We start from the raw sequence: 15,612 nt of genomic DNA, 5'->3' as shown, positions 1-15,612 counted from the left end.
GCACTTTTAAAAATTGTGCGAGCGCAAACACTAAAATATAAAAGCAACAGAAGAGCGAGAGGACAGAAGGTTTGTTTTTAATTTCAAGATGTTTGTTTGTTCGTTTTTTGGACCCACCTTGTTTCCCTTGACGAGTTCCCTAGCCGAAAAACCAAGATATGGTAGCAGTAGCCTTATGTGGGTGTTTTAACAATAACGCAAACAATTCCCGTTTTTACTTCACAATCTAAGGCAGGGGTTCTCAAACTGGGTTCCGCGGAACACAGGGGTTCCGCGGGTTGTCTTCTTGTGTTCCGCGAGAACCCTCACCGGCCCTGACCCGGCAGCTGATATGAGACTGGCTCTGAGTGCTACTGAGCCACGCTTTGACTTGCTCTTAAAAAGGGAAGCAGTACCACCCATCACATTAGTATTTGTATTAATCTGTGCAATAAACATTTAACTTTTGCAACTCTCTCTTTGCAAAAATGCACTCGACAACATTGCTCGTAAGTGAAAGCAGGGGGGGGGGGGGGGGGGGGGGGGGTTCCCTGGAACTTATTGAAGGCTTTTGGGGTTCCTCCAAGCAAAAAAGTTTGAGAACCCCTGATCTAAGGGATATGGAAATCCGCGCTCTGTAACCGTGCGGTCTGTCTTTGCATCCACAGATACGTTGCAGATACCCAACCAAGGGGACGGCGTTTTGACCTCCGAAACTGTCTGGGGTGCCTTGCGTGGTAAGACGAACGTCGCGAATAAAGGATTGGAGTACTGGAGTTGAAGTACTACAGGAACGTAAATCGTATTTCCCGAGTGGCGCAATTCTGGGGTGTCATTAGTGACGCGGGACTTCGTTTCTCATAGCACAAACCAACCCAAATCCGAACTGTGGGTCCGTCAAGTTGGGTCAGAGAGGATCCCCGAACAGAATAAGCTATCGCCCAGCGATTCAAACTGAGGCCTCATGTTGTGCGCCCAGATAAGGAGTCGCTGACGAATGAGTACACCACAGACAACGGCTCTATTAAATAGAACACATTATGATCATTAAGCCAATGATTGCTACATAATTCTGAGTGGCAAACACTTCTTTTTGGTAATTAGTTTTAGCCTGAGCTAACAACATACGAAAACACTTTTAACATCATTCAGAAATAACAAAATTCGTTGTCGTTGCCAAACTGACTGTTCCTGGAGCTTCCTGTAATTTCTCTGTGGCTGACGGACAAGCTGCCGTCCCATACTGCGACCGCACTGCAACGAAGGAATGCGACACACTTGATGGTGCAACTAGAGTTGAAGGGAAAATTTTCGCAATTTCAGATTTTCGCGTAATAGGCATGTCAGGGTTGCACTGAAATTCCAGTCTTCAGTGATTAAATATGCACTTTCTGTTGGGCCTTCATGTGTCCACATTGTTACTCAACACTGTTCTAAAGGTCGCACTTGACATCTTTGGACTCATTCTTGTCATAATTATGTCGTTTTGTAAAAAAAAATGAACACATTTTAGGCACTTTGTAGGGTTTGTGCTTGCGAAACAAGCAAACGAAAATTGGCACTCACCGGAGCCACACCAAAGCTACCGTAAACAAGAAGCCATATATCTGTTTAGAAAAAAAAAAAACCAATTCCTGCGTTCATCTCTGCTTGACTCGGCATCGTTCAACAAAAGATTACTCGCACTTCAGCGCATTTTACTGCGCCTGTATTTGTGAAAATTTTGCTGTGACTTTGCCGAAGCCTTTTCGCCTACTGCTTTCTCTTATCTCTCCCTTTTCTCCCTAACCTTCATATCCCCTCATCCCTTTCCCCTAATCAGCAAACTGGCTTCATCTGCTGATTAACCTCTCCGCCCTTCCTCCTCCTCTTTTTCCTCCTTACTTTGTGTAGGCGAAATCTGAGTATACGTTCAGGTCGTGTCCACTGCCAACTTATGTGAACGCAGCGCATAGAGGGCATGCGACGCGTGTACCCACAAGCTGGAGTGTGACTTTATGAGACAAGAGGTCATTGCGATGTTCATAACGCTTACGCAGTGTCTGTTGCGGTCAGTGAATTGTTTAAGGCCCACCTGGTACGCATCTTTATGAAAAGGCCATGACGTGCTCCAGAACTATGCGCTCGAGGTCAACAAGGCGCTACCCATCGCTTTAGCTCAATGGCTTCGGCGTTCGGCTGCTCATTCCAAGGTCGCGGGTTCGATCCCAGCCACCGCGGCCGTATTTCTAAGGAGGCGAAATAACAAAAACTTTCGTGTGCTGTGCAATGTCAGTGCACGTTGAAGAACTACAGGTGACCTGCATTAATCCGGAGCCCCCCCCCCCCCCCCCACTACGTCGTCTCATAGCCCTTGTGTCGCTTCGGGATGTTGAACCCCATAATTTTAAATTTAGAATAAACAAGGGGCTTTTTCATTACTCCGCCAAGCAAATGACATCCTCGACAGTCAATGAAAATGCGACTGCACCTGCCTTGCTAGTACTTGATTGTAGTAGTTAATAGAAGATTCGATTATCTTTCGCATTTCACCATGTCATAGTTGTGAGGCCACCTTGAGAGTGGTCAGCGGTCATCATTTTTGGATGCTTCAGTGTCAGGTTCGATAGGGCTTTCAATAGGGCTTTCTGGCAGGCTAGTTGGTCCATGGAGTCAAGTGAAGGAAAGAGCGCAAAAGACAAGGACGTGACACGGCAACACAGGCGCTGAACTAACAAATGAAGTTTATTGCCAGACAAGTAGGGCTTATAAGTCACACAAAACAGACAAAAGTCAGGTTCGAGTCGAAGTAGCCGAAGTGGTTCGCAGTAAAGCTCATTCGATGGCGTATTTTTATCCGATGTCCCCGTTACGTACTACACTGAATGATAAGGTTGCTATAAAAGCGGTTATGTCACCAAATGCTCTCTGCTCGCCCAGTTTTTATAACCTATCATCCATGGAAGGTTTTTCCAAAGACAGCAATGAATCAGGCGCTTTTTTACATACCATATATTTCCTTTTTCACAGAATTACTCGCGGGCCCGCGAGTGCATAACTGAAGAAAGGAATTTCATCTAATCTGTCCAGGAATTAGAAGGTTTATGTGTTGGTAACTCCCTAACGCACATTTTCGCTCCTAATAGGACTGGAGACGTTCAGCCAACTGGTTCACCTGGATCCTATCACACAATACGTAAGTCAGTTTTGTTAGTGCCATTGCAGCGATGCAGGTGCCGACAGTACAATGTCAGCAAAGCAAGCAGTTAGGGCTGTCAGCACTTAGCCTCAGTACCAGTTAGTCCTTAATTACCCTAATGTAATACAGGGTGCTTCACCTAAGACTTTATACAATTTTTAAATATAGGCTTTTTGAGTTATCAGAGCGCTTTTTCGGCATAGCTTTGTCAGCGGTGGTTAACTAGTCGAATATTGAATAGTTAACTTTTTAACTATTACTCTTAGGCTCGCGTGTAGCGCACCGTAAGTGATCACCATACCATTTTTTAGAATTTCGAAAATGCTGTCACTCTTGGCGCTGTGGCCCGACAAATTTTTGATATTTCGACGAGTTACATGCACTGGAGTGGTTGCTTTGCCTGCAAGCGTGTCGAAAGCGCATGTTTTTTGGCGCGCCGAAATTTGTTGGGCCACACCGCCAAGGGAAACCGCGTTTTCGAAGTTTTAAAAACTGATATGGATATTACTTACAGTGGGCAACAGGCTTCTCATTAATTAAGGAACCTAACAGTAATTGTTAAAAAGTTAACTATTCAATATTAGTGTAGCAGCGTGCTAGTTAGCACTTCTAGCTGTATTGTAATGTACAACCCCGCTGGCAAGGCTATACCGAAAAAAGCGCTCTTCAAACTCGAAAAGCCTATTTTTAAAAATTGCGTAAAGTCTTACCTAGACGAGTCGAGACGTTACGAGCTCGAAATGAAAATCCTCATTTCGAGCTCTTACACAAATGCCACACGCTATAAAATGTGCTACAGGTATCTCACCCTGCCCTTCTGAACAGCGCCTTGCAGCGAGATTTTTTTTTTTTTTGCATATCTGCAGTACAATGGACTTCTGCTAAAATTCACTCCAGCTTTCTTGAACACCACTTTTAATTGCTTGGCAACTGTGGAATACTTTAAGATACTGTTATGAACATGTTGGATGGAAAAGATCTAAGCTTCATATGGGCAGCAAACCTTGCTTTTAATGTTTGTCCTCACCGAAAACCAATGGAGCGTGTTTTTAACCATAAATAGCAGAAAACTACAAGCTTCTCGAGGAGGGATCTGCGCATATATTCATTGTCAAGGGGCAATGTTGTGACATGCGAAGAAATTGCGTTCATAAACAACTTTTCGTTGAAAAGATGCGCTTGTCCAAAATTTCTTGGTATATTTTTAGTTTTGAAACCTTTTTGTATTGCCGCTTGATGTATCCACCCATAATCTATAACCAGACCTTTTTGCCCTCCTTAGCTTTATTTGCCTATTTTCTGCGTTCTTCTGCTAATGTCTTTCTCTCTTTAAATCCTCTTACTAACGCAGAGTATATTGTCGGCGGTTCTTACACGCCGTATAAATCATCTGTTCAATTAATTAAAGTTCCATTCTATCTCGCACTCTTCAGCCACAGGTTAACATTAAACAAACGTAGACATTTCTTGGCCCTGTTCTGGATGATGCTGGGATGATTGGTTTTCTTTGATTTTTTCTTTAGCACGTCGTTCCTGCGGGCGTAGTGAAGGACTTTCCGAGATTCTCATACAGGGGAGTCCTGCTGGACACTTCGAGACACTTCCTTCCCGTGAACATCATAAAGCAAAACCTGGTAGGTATCTTCCTTCTGCGCAAGATTGCGTACGTGCAATTGAAAGGCTTCCACCTTTCTGTTTTCGCTTTTTTGTTTTGGGGGTGGGGGCGGTGTAAGTTAAATCTGCATCACAGACATACAAGCTACCCGTTGGCCTAGTGGTTCCATCTGAAGACAAAGTAGTCCTGCCCGTGCAACATCGTTCCCGGTACTGCGCGCTGTGTTCAGATCTTATTAAGGCGAAAGCCTTTAATGGCTCACACTGTCGTCCATTAGCAGAGGGTGTCACACCTTTGGCAGCGTTTAACTCGTGTTAACTCGGGAACTAAAAAAGATAGGAGAAAACAAATGGTTGCTTCAGATTAGAGGAGGAAAAAATGAACCTAGAAGCCACGTTTGCTGACTGCAGAGTAATTAGTTAATTAATTGTAGTCAAAAATGTCAAAATTACGTCAAATAACGCAGACGTCTATATAGCCACGGGAACGGTGTGACGTCACATCCACCGGAAGTCGTCATGGCATAGTGAAAATTGTCACAGAATGGTCAGGAAAACGCCGGATTTGAGTCAGATGAAAAAATGTGTTATTAAGCGTAATTAACACTTAAGATCCCCGAAAGATGTATAATTTAGGTATCGATATTGCCAAAGAAATGGTGTGACGTTACATCCACCGGAAGTAGTCACGGCATAGTGTCCTCAGCTTTCGCCTCTCAACACTTTAATTGCCAAAGTGTCCTCGCAATTTTTGGACAGTAGATCTAAAGCTATCCCGAACTGTTGATGCCTACATTTCTCGCATATTTCTGCATGGAAACATCAGCGTATTACAAATGTTTATTCATGTTTAAAGTGATATTCACTTTTTTTTTGTTTCCTGTTGCATTCAAACAATCCCTTCATTGTGTTTTCACCTGTGTTTCATGATTTTCAGTTTTTTACGTGTGCTACGCTGTACTGCAGAGAGACAGAGGCTGCGTCAGGCGCCGCAGCCATTAGTTTCTGCCCCGGTAGTAGGCGTTCTGTGTCTGGTGAAAAAAAAAATCAACCATAACAAGCAACGACCTGACGCACCTTGACGCTTTGCGAAGAGCAAATTAAGGTTATATTTACACGAAAAAGAAATAGCTGGCTTGTGAAATTGCTGCCTGTTTTTGCGAGTAAAGAAGTGTTTATGAACTACAAGAAGAAATATATCTCTTACGTTTATTGTTAGGCATTATCTGTTGGTTGTATCGTATCTGTACGGAACATTCTGTTCCATAAACACTGGAAATCTACAGCAGTATCGGTCAGTTGGAGGAAAGACTATGTTCTTGTTTGCCGAGAAATCACGAGTTCGGAGCTATATTAAGGCGAAAACCTTTAGTGGCTCATACTGTCGTCCGTTAGCAGAGGGTGTCACACCTTTGGCAACGTGTGAACTCGGGAACTAAAAAAGATAGGAGAAAATGAGTGGTTGCTTCAGATAGAGGAGGAAAAATGAACCTAGAAGCCACGTTTGAGGACTGTAACATAATTAGTTAATTAATTATAGTCATAAATGTCAAAACTGCGTCGAAATAACGCAGTCGTCGATATAGCCACGGGAACAGTTTGACGTCGCATCCAGCGGAAGTCGTCACTGCATAGTGTCCTCGGCTTTCGCCTCTCATCTCTTTAGTTGCTAAAGTGTCCTGGCAATTTTTTGTGCAGAACAACTGTTAAATTAATTATCTGTCACCTCCTACAGACAGTCCCTCAACAACCGAAATTTTCTCATTCAGATCTGTGTTTTCTTTTCGCCCCATATTTTCACTCAGCTATGACCGCGGTGTGACGGTACAAATCCAACCCCTTACAAAAATTTCTTAAGACAGTGTGTAGACTGCCCATAGAATTCTGTCCATAATGTCTATAGATTTTCTATAGACAATCCTTTAGTCTAGTCTATCAGCAGTACAAACCATATAGACAGTCCGTAGACAATGTGGAGATTTATAGCCACACATTTTTTGTAGACTTTTGTCTATAGAAAAGGAAATGTCTATAGGAAGGCAATAGGCTTCATAAGAAGTCTATAGTCTATAGACCATTTTTATAAGTGACGCAAGAAATAAATGTGTGCAAGTTATGATTTTCCTAGTTTTTCTCTTCTTGTCTATTGCTTGGCGTATCTCTAAAAGCCCACATTATATCGCATGGAGGCGACGACAGGCAGGCACACAGACAAGCCGGCTAAGTCTTCAAAGCAAAGTGTTTATCGGCTGAACTTGTCCCCACAACAAAAGAAACACAGCGGCAACGTTAAACAAAGTGCATTGTCAAAAAAAAAATAATAGAGCTTCGAGTCAACGCGTCTCCAAATCTAAAGCCTGCCGTTTTCTTGCAAAACTTGTGTAATGTTTCTCACAAAGTCAACTTTTTTAGAAGTTTGTTGTTCGTATCTTTTGGTTTGTTTTGTAAGCTGGCAGTTCACCAGTCTTAAAAGCGATGTAATGCGTTCAGTATACATGTTCATTCTCCGACCACTGCAGGACGCGATGGCTTATAACAAGATGAACGTCTTCCACTGGCACATCGTGGACGACCAGTCATGGCCGCTTGAAGTGGTCAGCGTTCCTAACATGACCATGGTGAGCGCAACTAGTGGCTGAAGTGATGGTCTGTGCCGCGCACCGCTGTTTCTTTTGACAGTTTTGAACAAGCACTTGGTTGAGGTTTTTCTCAACAAGTTCTGCATATGGCTTTGAATTTTTGGGGGGCGGGGGAATTGAAGGCTTAAAAGTAGAATAGTGACCAAACAACTGAAGTTAAGTACTGAGAGTCAGTGCAGCGTCATCATCCTCAGCCTGACTACACCCACTGCAGGGCAAAGGCCTCTCCCATGTTTCTCCAATTAACCCTGTCCTTTGTCAGTTGCCGCCACTGTATCCCCGCAAACCTCTTAAAGGTGCCCTGCGACGTAGATAAAGCATGGGGTCTTTATTCTTTGTATGCAGAGTAAGGGACATTGTGAGTCCCGAACGCGCAATGAGATCACCGAAATCATAATATTTGATATTTTAATCTTCGCTAGAAATGCTTGTTTCGAGCCGATGGTGTCGCAACGCGGCGGCCATTTGCGGCAGCGGAAATGAGGCGGCATCCAGATAGGGCGCTGCCTTTCTCATTGGTTGGGCGTCCAGTTTGCATATTGTTCTTTTATACTTGCGAAATGAATCCAAAATATTATGTCTCTGAGTACTGAAAGCTTTTCGCATGCCACAAAAACTGGAAAGAAGCAGGGAAAGCGAATGAAAACTAACAAGAATACAGCTAGGGGCGACATTTTCCATTCCGCTTCAAACCTTCGTGGCAGCGAGCGCTGTTCAAAAAACCTTGGCTCAAACCAGAAAGCGCGCGCGTCGAGACCGGCCGTGACCATACCAAGACGGCAGCGAAAAAAAAAGCCAGTCGACAAGAAAGGCCGGACAGGAGACCGGAGTAGAGGTTGGGGGGGAGGAGGGCTACTGCCTACCGCCTTCCAGTCCGACTAAAAAAGAATCTTCGGGGAGCTTCCTTTGTTGTTTGTCACCCCTGCCCTGAGTACGGCGTCGCGTACACGGGGGGAAGACGCCTTCAAAATGAGCGGATGTCTACAGCCCCGACAAAGCAACAACTGCATGCACGCTTCCGCTGCGTGTGCGCCAGGCGCGGTTCTGATTGGTAGCGCCCAATCTCGGTACTGGGTGAGTGAAATGGGCGAGTGAAGTGCGTTTTCGTCTGAGCTTTTCATTTCGAATTTTCAGAGTGGAATAACTTTCGTTTGCATGCTCCGATTTCAATAATTCTTTTTGCTCTGGTCTCTGGAAAGCATGATGAATCTATTTAATGATATTAACTGGTACCGAGGAAATCATCGCGGTGCCCCTTTAATCTCATCCGCCCACCTAACTTTCTACCGTCCCCTGCTACGTTTGCTTTCTCTTGGAATCCACTCCGTTCGGGGGTACCACGGCGGCCATCTTGGACAAGACGTTAGTTCAACCACCAGGGCGGCTCCACTTGTCCGTGGAAGCGAAAAAGCGCTCCTCCGAGACGGTCTGATCCTCCTCTCTGCGTTACCTTGACCTCCTCTCGCTCGCATGGTGGCAGAAGGAGGCGGTTAGTCACGGAGGGGGGATAGACGCCCCGACAATGACGACCGACCGCGCTCGAACGTGTTTGGCGCACTCGTACTGCTTCTTTCGCACCCACGCACCCCTTTGCGGCCCTGCCATGGTGCCTGGCGATTCTTTTTTAGGAGGTACTATTTCGTATGTGACCTTTTGCGGGGCTAGTTGATGTGACATTGTGTTCAGTTGGAGTCAGCGCCCGTCCTGTCCGTCTTTCTGTGTGTTTTGTGTAGAATTTAGCGCTGTTTTTACTTTCCTGAACACAAAGTCTCTATATCATTGACATTTACAGAAATTATTTTTTGTTTCCATTTTTTCCAGAGTTGTACACGTTGTTTTGTAGTTATTCTTTTCTCACGACCCTGAAAAATATTTTGATGACTAGCAGCGGCAGCCACGGCAAACAATATTACAAAATAAAGCTTCGTAGGTTCCACTGGCATCCATAACAAAGGGCCACAAGACATCTATGGGCTATGGCCTTCGTAAAACTATGGATGATGTCGAAATGAATGCAGCGGAATAGTAGATGACCTCTTGGTTTCAAAGGGCGGTTGCCATGTGTGTTGTCACAGCCTTTTCTGCAGTCAAAGGCGCGTAGCTTGTGTGCTATTGATGCCCGTTCGCCATGCAAACGTTTATTTCGCAATTCCAGGAAAAACACCTGGAGTGAAACATCAACCCGAGATTTCGAAGCATGGCGAGTGTTTTTATTGTTTACTCACACACTGCCAGTGCTATGTTCCCGATAATAGCTTGGGAGAGGTAGTCTGTGAAGTTGAGATGCGTTTCAAGTAATGCTGAATTTTTTTTTCCGCCCGATCATCCATGCATGATAACTAAAATCCCGAAAGCGCTTACGGCCGCAGCCGGCAACATTCTTTTCGTTCACTTTTTATTGTCAAATAAACTACTACCACCACCAAGGTTCGAAAAACGAAAAGGAAACACTGGCTGTGAAACTTCGACTGGAGACTGCGGGACATAGCTGGCAAGAGCTAATAAGTACTCATTACAATCGCGTTGAGTTTCTCTCTACTGTGGCCTTAGCATAGCATTTCCATCCATTCATTGGAACTGCATTTTGTTGCCACACGAGGCAACGTTCCTGCTTTTCTGATATCGTTAGTGATCAGCACGAAATTCTGACAATTCCAACAGTTCTGATTCCCTGCTGTCTTGTGAACACGGATGTGAGCGTGCGGCAGCATCTGTCTAGAAAATAAGCGATCGAATGTGGATATTGCACTACCCCCCAACTCCCTCCCATCTTTTTGTACTGTTTGTGTAGTAAATTTGTATATTAAAAGGCTCATTTTTTCTCCATTCCGGGGAATGCGGGAAGTTAGAGCTATACGCACCGTGGTAGTCCTCTAGCTGATGTCCGCAAAATCAGTGGACTTCTGCTTTCACGTCACTTTTCAACTGAAATCGCTTCTGCTGCTCTGTTTCGTGTTTGCTCTAGCATAAGAAAACATTTTGTGCTCACGCTGAGGTCTGGGGCAAATCGATCCTTGCACAATAAGTGAATTTCGGTGATAGGTAGCGGAAATTCGCAGATCTGGCCTCCCAGTGGTCTGCATTGTCCAGGAGCCGATGCGAAATATATGGCGGCGTTTCAGGACAGCGCTTCTCAACCGATGAGCCATAGCGCGAGGCAGGGGTTCAAGATCGTGTCTTCGCCCTAGGATAATCATCTCTGGCCGCCTCCTCTCTCGCTACTCACAGCGTTCCCTGTGCTCCTTCTAACACGGAGCGCCCGGCAGCTCTCTCGCTGAAAAAAAAAATTCTTTTAGAATAGCTGTGGAAACTGCGCAACGGAACCGGTTGTAAGAGCGTCAGCCAACACAGGGTATTCATCCCGTAAATACATGAGCCGGACAGAAGTCGAGTTGAGTCCGCATTTTGAGGGAATGTGAAAAAAAAAATCGAGGAAGAGAGCAGAGGAGTCTCGGTTTTCCTTCTCAAAAGTTGCTCTTTCGAATACTCAGCTCGACCTGCGCTCTGATCGCATTTCTTTTGATCGTGATAGTACGTTCAAAAAAGCGCTTGAGTAAGAGGCCTCAAGGGTCCAACTGCAGTCCAACTGCAAATTTTGCAGTAACACTTATTTCGTCTATCGTGTTCAAAAAACTGCGCGAAAAAATACCCTGGAAGCGAGAAATAAATACGCCAACCGGCAGTACGGTTTTATTTTTTTACTTTTTCGCGAAGTGTTGCAGTCACCTGATGCGCTAACCCCTGCGCCTTGGCAGCGACACGCGGTACGCCGGAGTCTCTAACGTCATGTGCGAGCCATCTTGGGCCGGCACAGCAGCATACTCGATATCCGTAGCGGCAACTATTTTTCTGAAGAAACATGCCTGTTCCAAAAGAAACAACAGTGGAGCGAAGGCATAAGTCTAAACAGATCATATCAACATTTTGAAAAAATAACATAATCTACCAACCACGCGCACGGATGTCGAACCTGCTTCTTCAGCCACACCTGACTGTATAGTTGTTATAAAGGTTATTCACGTGACAAAAGCGTGATAAGCCACTTGCCCAGAAAATTTGATAATGGCATCCACTCCAGAGGCACAAGAGAGGCATAGTTTGTCAGTACCCTCCAGTTGATGCCTTATGAGCACTGTTAGGGCACCCCTGTTGGCACCCTCATTTTTTGTACGATGTGCACGTTGATCGGCTACCGGGATACAGGGTTGCCACAAACGAGCCTCCTAGAGCCCTCAAATCCTCAATAGTCCTGGAAGTCAGGCTAGTCGAGGAAGACTGCATACTACATGTCTACTCGAAACGCAAAGCTCAACTTAGCAACTAATTTCTCATGATGAGAGCTGTGCCCGCTTCAGCACTCCTGCGTAACACAAAAACTGCAACAACTAAAACTCTTTATTATGAGAAATAAATAACCATCCAAAAATATAAAAACCGGAAAAGAGAAACAGACAATAAAGTGGCTGGACTACCAATTGTTTATTCACAAGTCTGGGGCTCAAATATATACAGGGCACTGATCAGTCACACGATCCGCGCACAACTGCTATCACATCAACCCTCCTTCGTGGAATCACAGTTTGCAACGACTTCAGCATCTTCAATCTGACCGTCGATCTCCAAGTTCCGGTTTCCTGCTTATTGTACAAAAGTATCTTTGCAGAAGCAGCGTCAGAAAATCATGGCAAAATACAGTGATATACAATAAATCGGCAAAAAGAACAACAAACAAGAAACAACAAAAGCGACAGAACGCTTTCAGCGCATAACAATAAATCCATAACACGCAGAAAGGACTTCTTTATTAGAAGTCATTTGCTATCAAGGCCTGGTGATTATGAAAAAAACATATAATGAATGCGGGTTACTTATTTCGAAGAGCAGCAGAACAATCACTACAACATGCGGCTCCTTTGCAATGAGAAAAGCCCCAAAGAACCTCGCGCGCTGTCTTATTCGCGACTCCTGCCAAGAACCTTGATGCTGTCAAGCGCCGGCTCACATTTCCACTCTGCGCAGTGAAGAGGTAAATTAGATCCAGTTCCCTTTTCTAGCGATTTTGAGTGCTCTCATGCTGCGAATTTCATATACCACACCAACTGCACAATCCGCAAAGCATTCACCATGCCTCTTTTCGCACTGGTGCTTTTTCTACGCCCATTACGTGTGCACAAACCGCTGAGCTGTCTCGTGGCCGAGAAAGGTTGCCAAGCCGGCACGAAGGTACGGAAGTAGTCTGCATGAAAAATAAGCGGAGGCGTTCTACTCCAAGACCATTCTGTGGCGGAGCGACAGCGTGTCGTCAGCAATGTACCACGTATTGAAGGAGACTGATCTTTGTCACTGCGCAGTGGCAAGTGGGCTGGTCATTGTTCGGGCTCTGGTACGAAGTGGCGAAGGAAAGCAGTCGGGGCGACGGTCAGTCAAGAAAGCTTTTTATGCGCTGATTATGGGGTAAACTACTCCTGCCGTCACGAGCGCAAAGCCAGTTTCTTTTCATTTCCTGCCTAGCCTCTGCTGCCTTGCTACAGAAGGTCGGCTGCGAACCCCTAAATTGTACTATTGTACTTTCTCGATAGCTCCCTAGGAGTACTCTCGAAGTTACATGGCGACATTTCAAAGGTTTTTCATCAGCGGAAACATGGCTCTGTTCGTTTAGCAATTACATTTGCTATGAAATATTCTCCAAGTATTTGCGAAAACAAACTAGTTTTCACAATGTGCTGCAGCACCGATCGTCACTACCTGCAACACCCATCGTCACTATCATGATTTTCAAATAGCACCTATTTTGCCATGTGACAGCGCAATGGAAGTGCCATTCGTTCACTTCGTGAAAGTATCACTAAAGTTGCCCGTGTGACAGGGGTATAAATCCCCGCACGCACGCGCACAAACACGGAAAATGGCACAGTTTCAAAAACAGCTTTGACTTGTGTGATCATACATGTACGGTAAACCATTTTTGAAAAGTCACTAAATTGCATTTGAAAACTATCAAAATGTAGCAATTACTACTCAAACATGATGCCACTTCATTTTCAGAAATTAGGGTTTAAAACCGTGAATTATCGTCACGTATATACAAGTACGCTGGACGAAGTTCCTACGGTAAACTCATATTTCTGGATTTCCTGCAGCGCACACACACCCCCACCCCGGCGGCGCAACATGTAGGCTCTCAGCCCTCATTTCTCTCCACTGCTGCCGAAAAAAAAAAAAAAAATCGACTACACGCCTTTCCGGGTGGACGGTCGCTTTTAGATAATGGGACTCTGTCAGCTAGGGGGATAGGGGAAATGAACAATAACGCCCCTGCACACTGCTTTGTTTTCTTTCTCCACATGGACTCAACAAACGCACTCGCGCAAGGCTCGCAAGGCCTCGCGTATTTGTGTGTGTGTAGCTATTTTCGTCTTGTTATATGTCCGCAGCTGCATCCATGAGCAAGCATACCGGGCAGTGTACATTCCCTCCACCCCCGCAGTTGTTGACCGAGCAAGCGTCGTTCCTGGAAAGAAACGCGCAACGCACCGCTTCACCACGACGGTGAGAGCAAGGGTTCGGTGCCGCGCTAAAGATTTTTATTACAAACACCACTGCAATGCCTACTCCCGTAATATCTTATAATTTCATGAAATATTCAGGAAAATAGATGTCTGTGTATATGATGGCAGATTTTTTTCACGTTTCATGAACATGCACACAAAAGCAACCGCTGTGGCAAATGCTATTTCAAGGCCGGAATGCGAAGACAATGCAAGCATGCTGCTGCTGTATGCTTTTTCGTAAACAAGCATGAGGAACCGTCCTGAGCAAGAGGCTGAAGCGTTCGTCAGATCTGGTGAAATGTAGTTCCGGCCCCTTCCAGTTAGGTTTTTTTTATAACCACGCTAATGAAAATCTGGCCGTAAATGTTTATCAGGTAGACAAGCACCATTTTGAAAATATTTATAGTCTTTCTTCTAATTTATGAATACGGATCGACACTAACGTCATTTTATGTTCCCCGCTTTGTAAACCAGGTCAAAAAACAATTTGCCATGTAAAACCTGCTTCCCGCATAGCCTTGCTGAATTATCCTGAAGTCCTTGATGGTGTTGGTGAGAGGGCTTCGAAATCTGCTGAAAAATAGCTCTTAGACGAAATGTTTTCACCAATGTCATCCACAGACCACGCAGCCAAAGGACTTCATACCGGTTTCCAAGAAATTTCACCGGAAGCTCTCGGCCCCTCGTGTTCACGGAACTATCCTGAGTAGTAGTAGTGAGTGGCTTTTATTGTAAATGAAAAGGAAGGTAAAAGGATTCTTGCCAGCACCGGCATCTGCTATCATGTCTAGAAGCACCTGAGCTGGGGCTGGGGGAAGGAAATGGAAAGCGAGATGAGAGTGAGGGGGAAAACAAAGGGTACAGAGAGAGGGGAAGAGGAGGGAATACCTTCCCACCTGCTTGTATTTACATTACGCGAGGCGATACAGCCAGTGGGGAGGACCGTGAAAGCTCCCAGCAGCCTCGCGTTGCAGGCGACCTGACACGTGAGGCGCGCACTTCGGGAGAGGGCGAGCACGCTCTCTCTCTCTCTCTCTCACACACACACACCACAGACACTATGCTGCCCGCTCCGCAAGCTCCCCCTCTCACTCGCATGCACCAAGCTGCCCCGCACGCCCGAAGCACAATTTTCTCCATTCTTGACCGGAGCGGAATTCCAGCCATGACTAACAACGAGGGACACCACCCCTTTTGAGCACCCGCGAGCAGGTTGGCACGTGCACATAGAGGAAGTGCCAGCGGTGCGAGCAGCAAGCGCACCATAGCAGACTTCCATATTTATGCAACTCACCTACTCCTATCTAGACACTACACGCGCATTCGTGCAGCGCCATGCGCAGTAAATGTCGCTGTACTATTGCGGAGCAGCTCTTCCGGAAACCGCGCCATTTACAAGAGCTAGTTTTGAATCATAATACCCTGTAGCCGAGACTGACAACTAATTGCATTTCTAACGATTTCGGTATCCGTGGTTTGCACACCACTGAGGGAAGGTACTGGTATTTCATGCAGTGCGAACAATGGCAAGAGATGCTGGCATTGTTTTGCTGCATTGTGCGCATGCATATCACCAGCTACGCTCCCATATACCTTTCAAGAATGTTATCCGTGCATTCTTTTTTCTTGCAGTGTGTGATTGACATGTAAT

At 45.4% G+C, this 15,612-nt stretch overlaps 1 protein-coding gene across 1 annotated transcript in view; it reads left to right on the top strand.

The window, feature by feature from the left end:
* LOC149363573 (beta-hexosaminidase subunit beta-like) overlaps nucleotides 1-15,612 on the top strand; it is a 50,069-nt gene that overhangs the window by 5,064 nt on the left and 29,393 nt on the right. The window contains exons 4-7 of the mRNA XM_089568571.1: nucleotides 648-716; nucleotides 3,105-3,154; nucleotides 4,681-4,791; nucleotides 7,291-7,389. Coding sequence (XP_089424697.1) covers nucleotides 648-716; nucleotides 3,105-3,154; nucleotides 4,681-4,791; nucleotides 7,291-7,389 — 329 coding nt within the window. The remainder of the gene's footprint in view (nucleotides 1-647; nucleotides 717-3,104; nucleotides 3,155-4,680; nucleotides 4,792-7,290; nucleotides 7,390-15,612) is intronic.

This window comes from Amblyomma mixtum, chromosome 2 (genome assembly GCF_055824585.1).
Source record: "Amblyomma mixtum isolate Tamu chromosome 2, ASM5582458v1, whole genome shotgun sequence".
Classification (NCBI taxonomy): Eukaryota; Metazoa; Arthropoda; class Arachnida; order Ixodida; family Ixodidae; genus Amblyomma; species Amblyomma mixtum.
The sequence above is the reverse complement of the archived record's forward strand: the minus strand, read 5'-3'. Positions and strand labels throughout refer to the sequence as shown.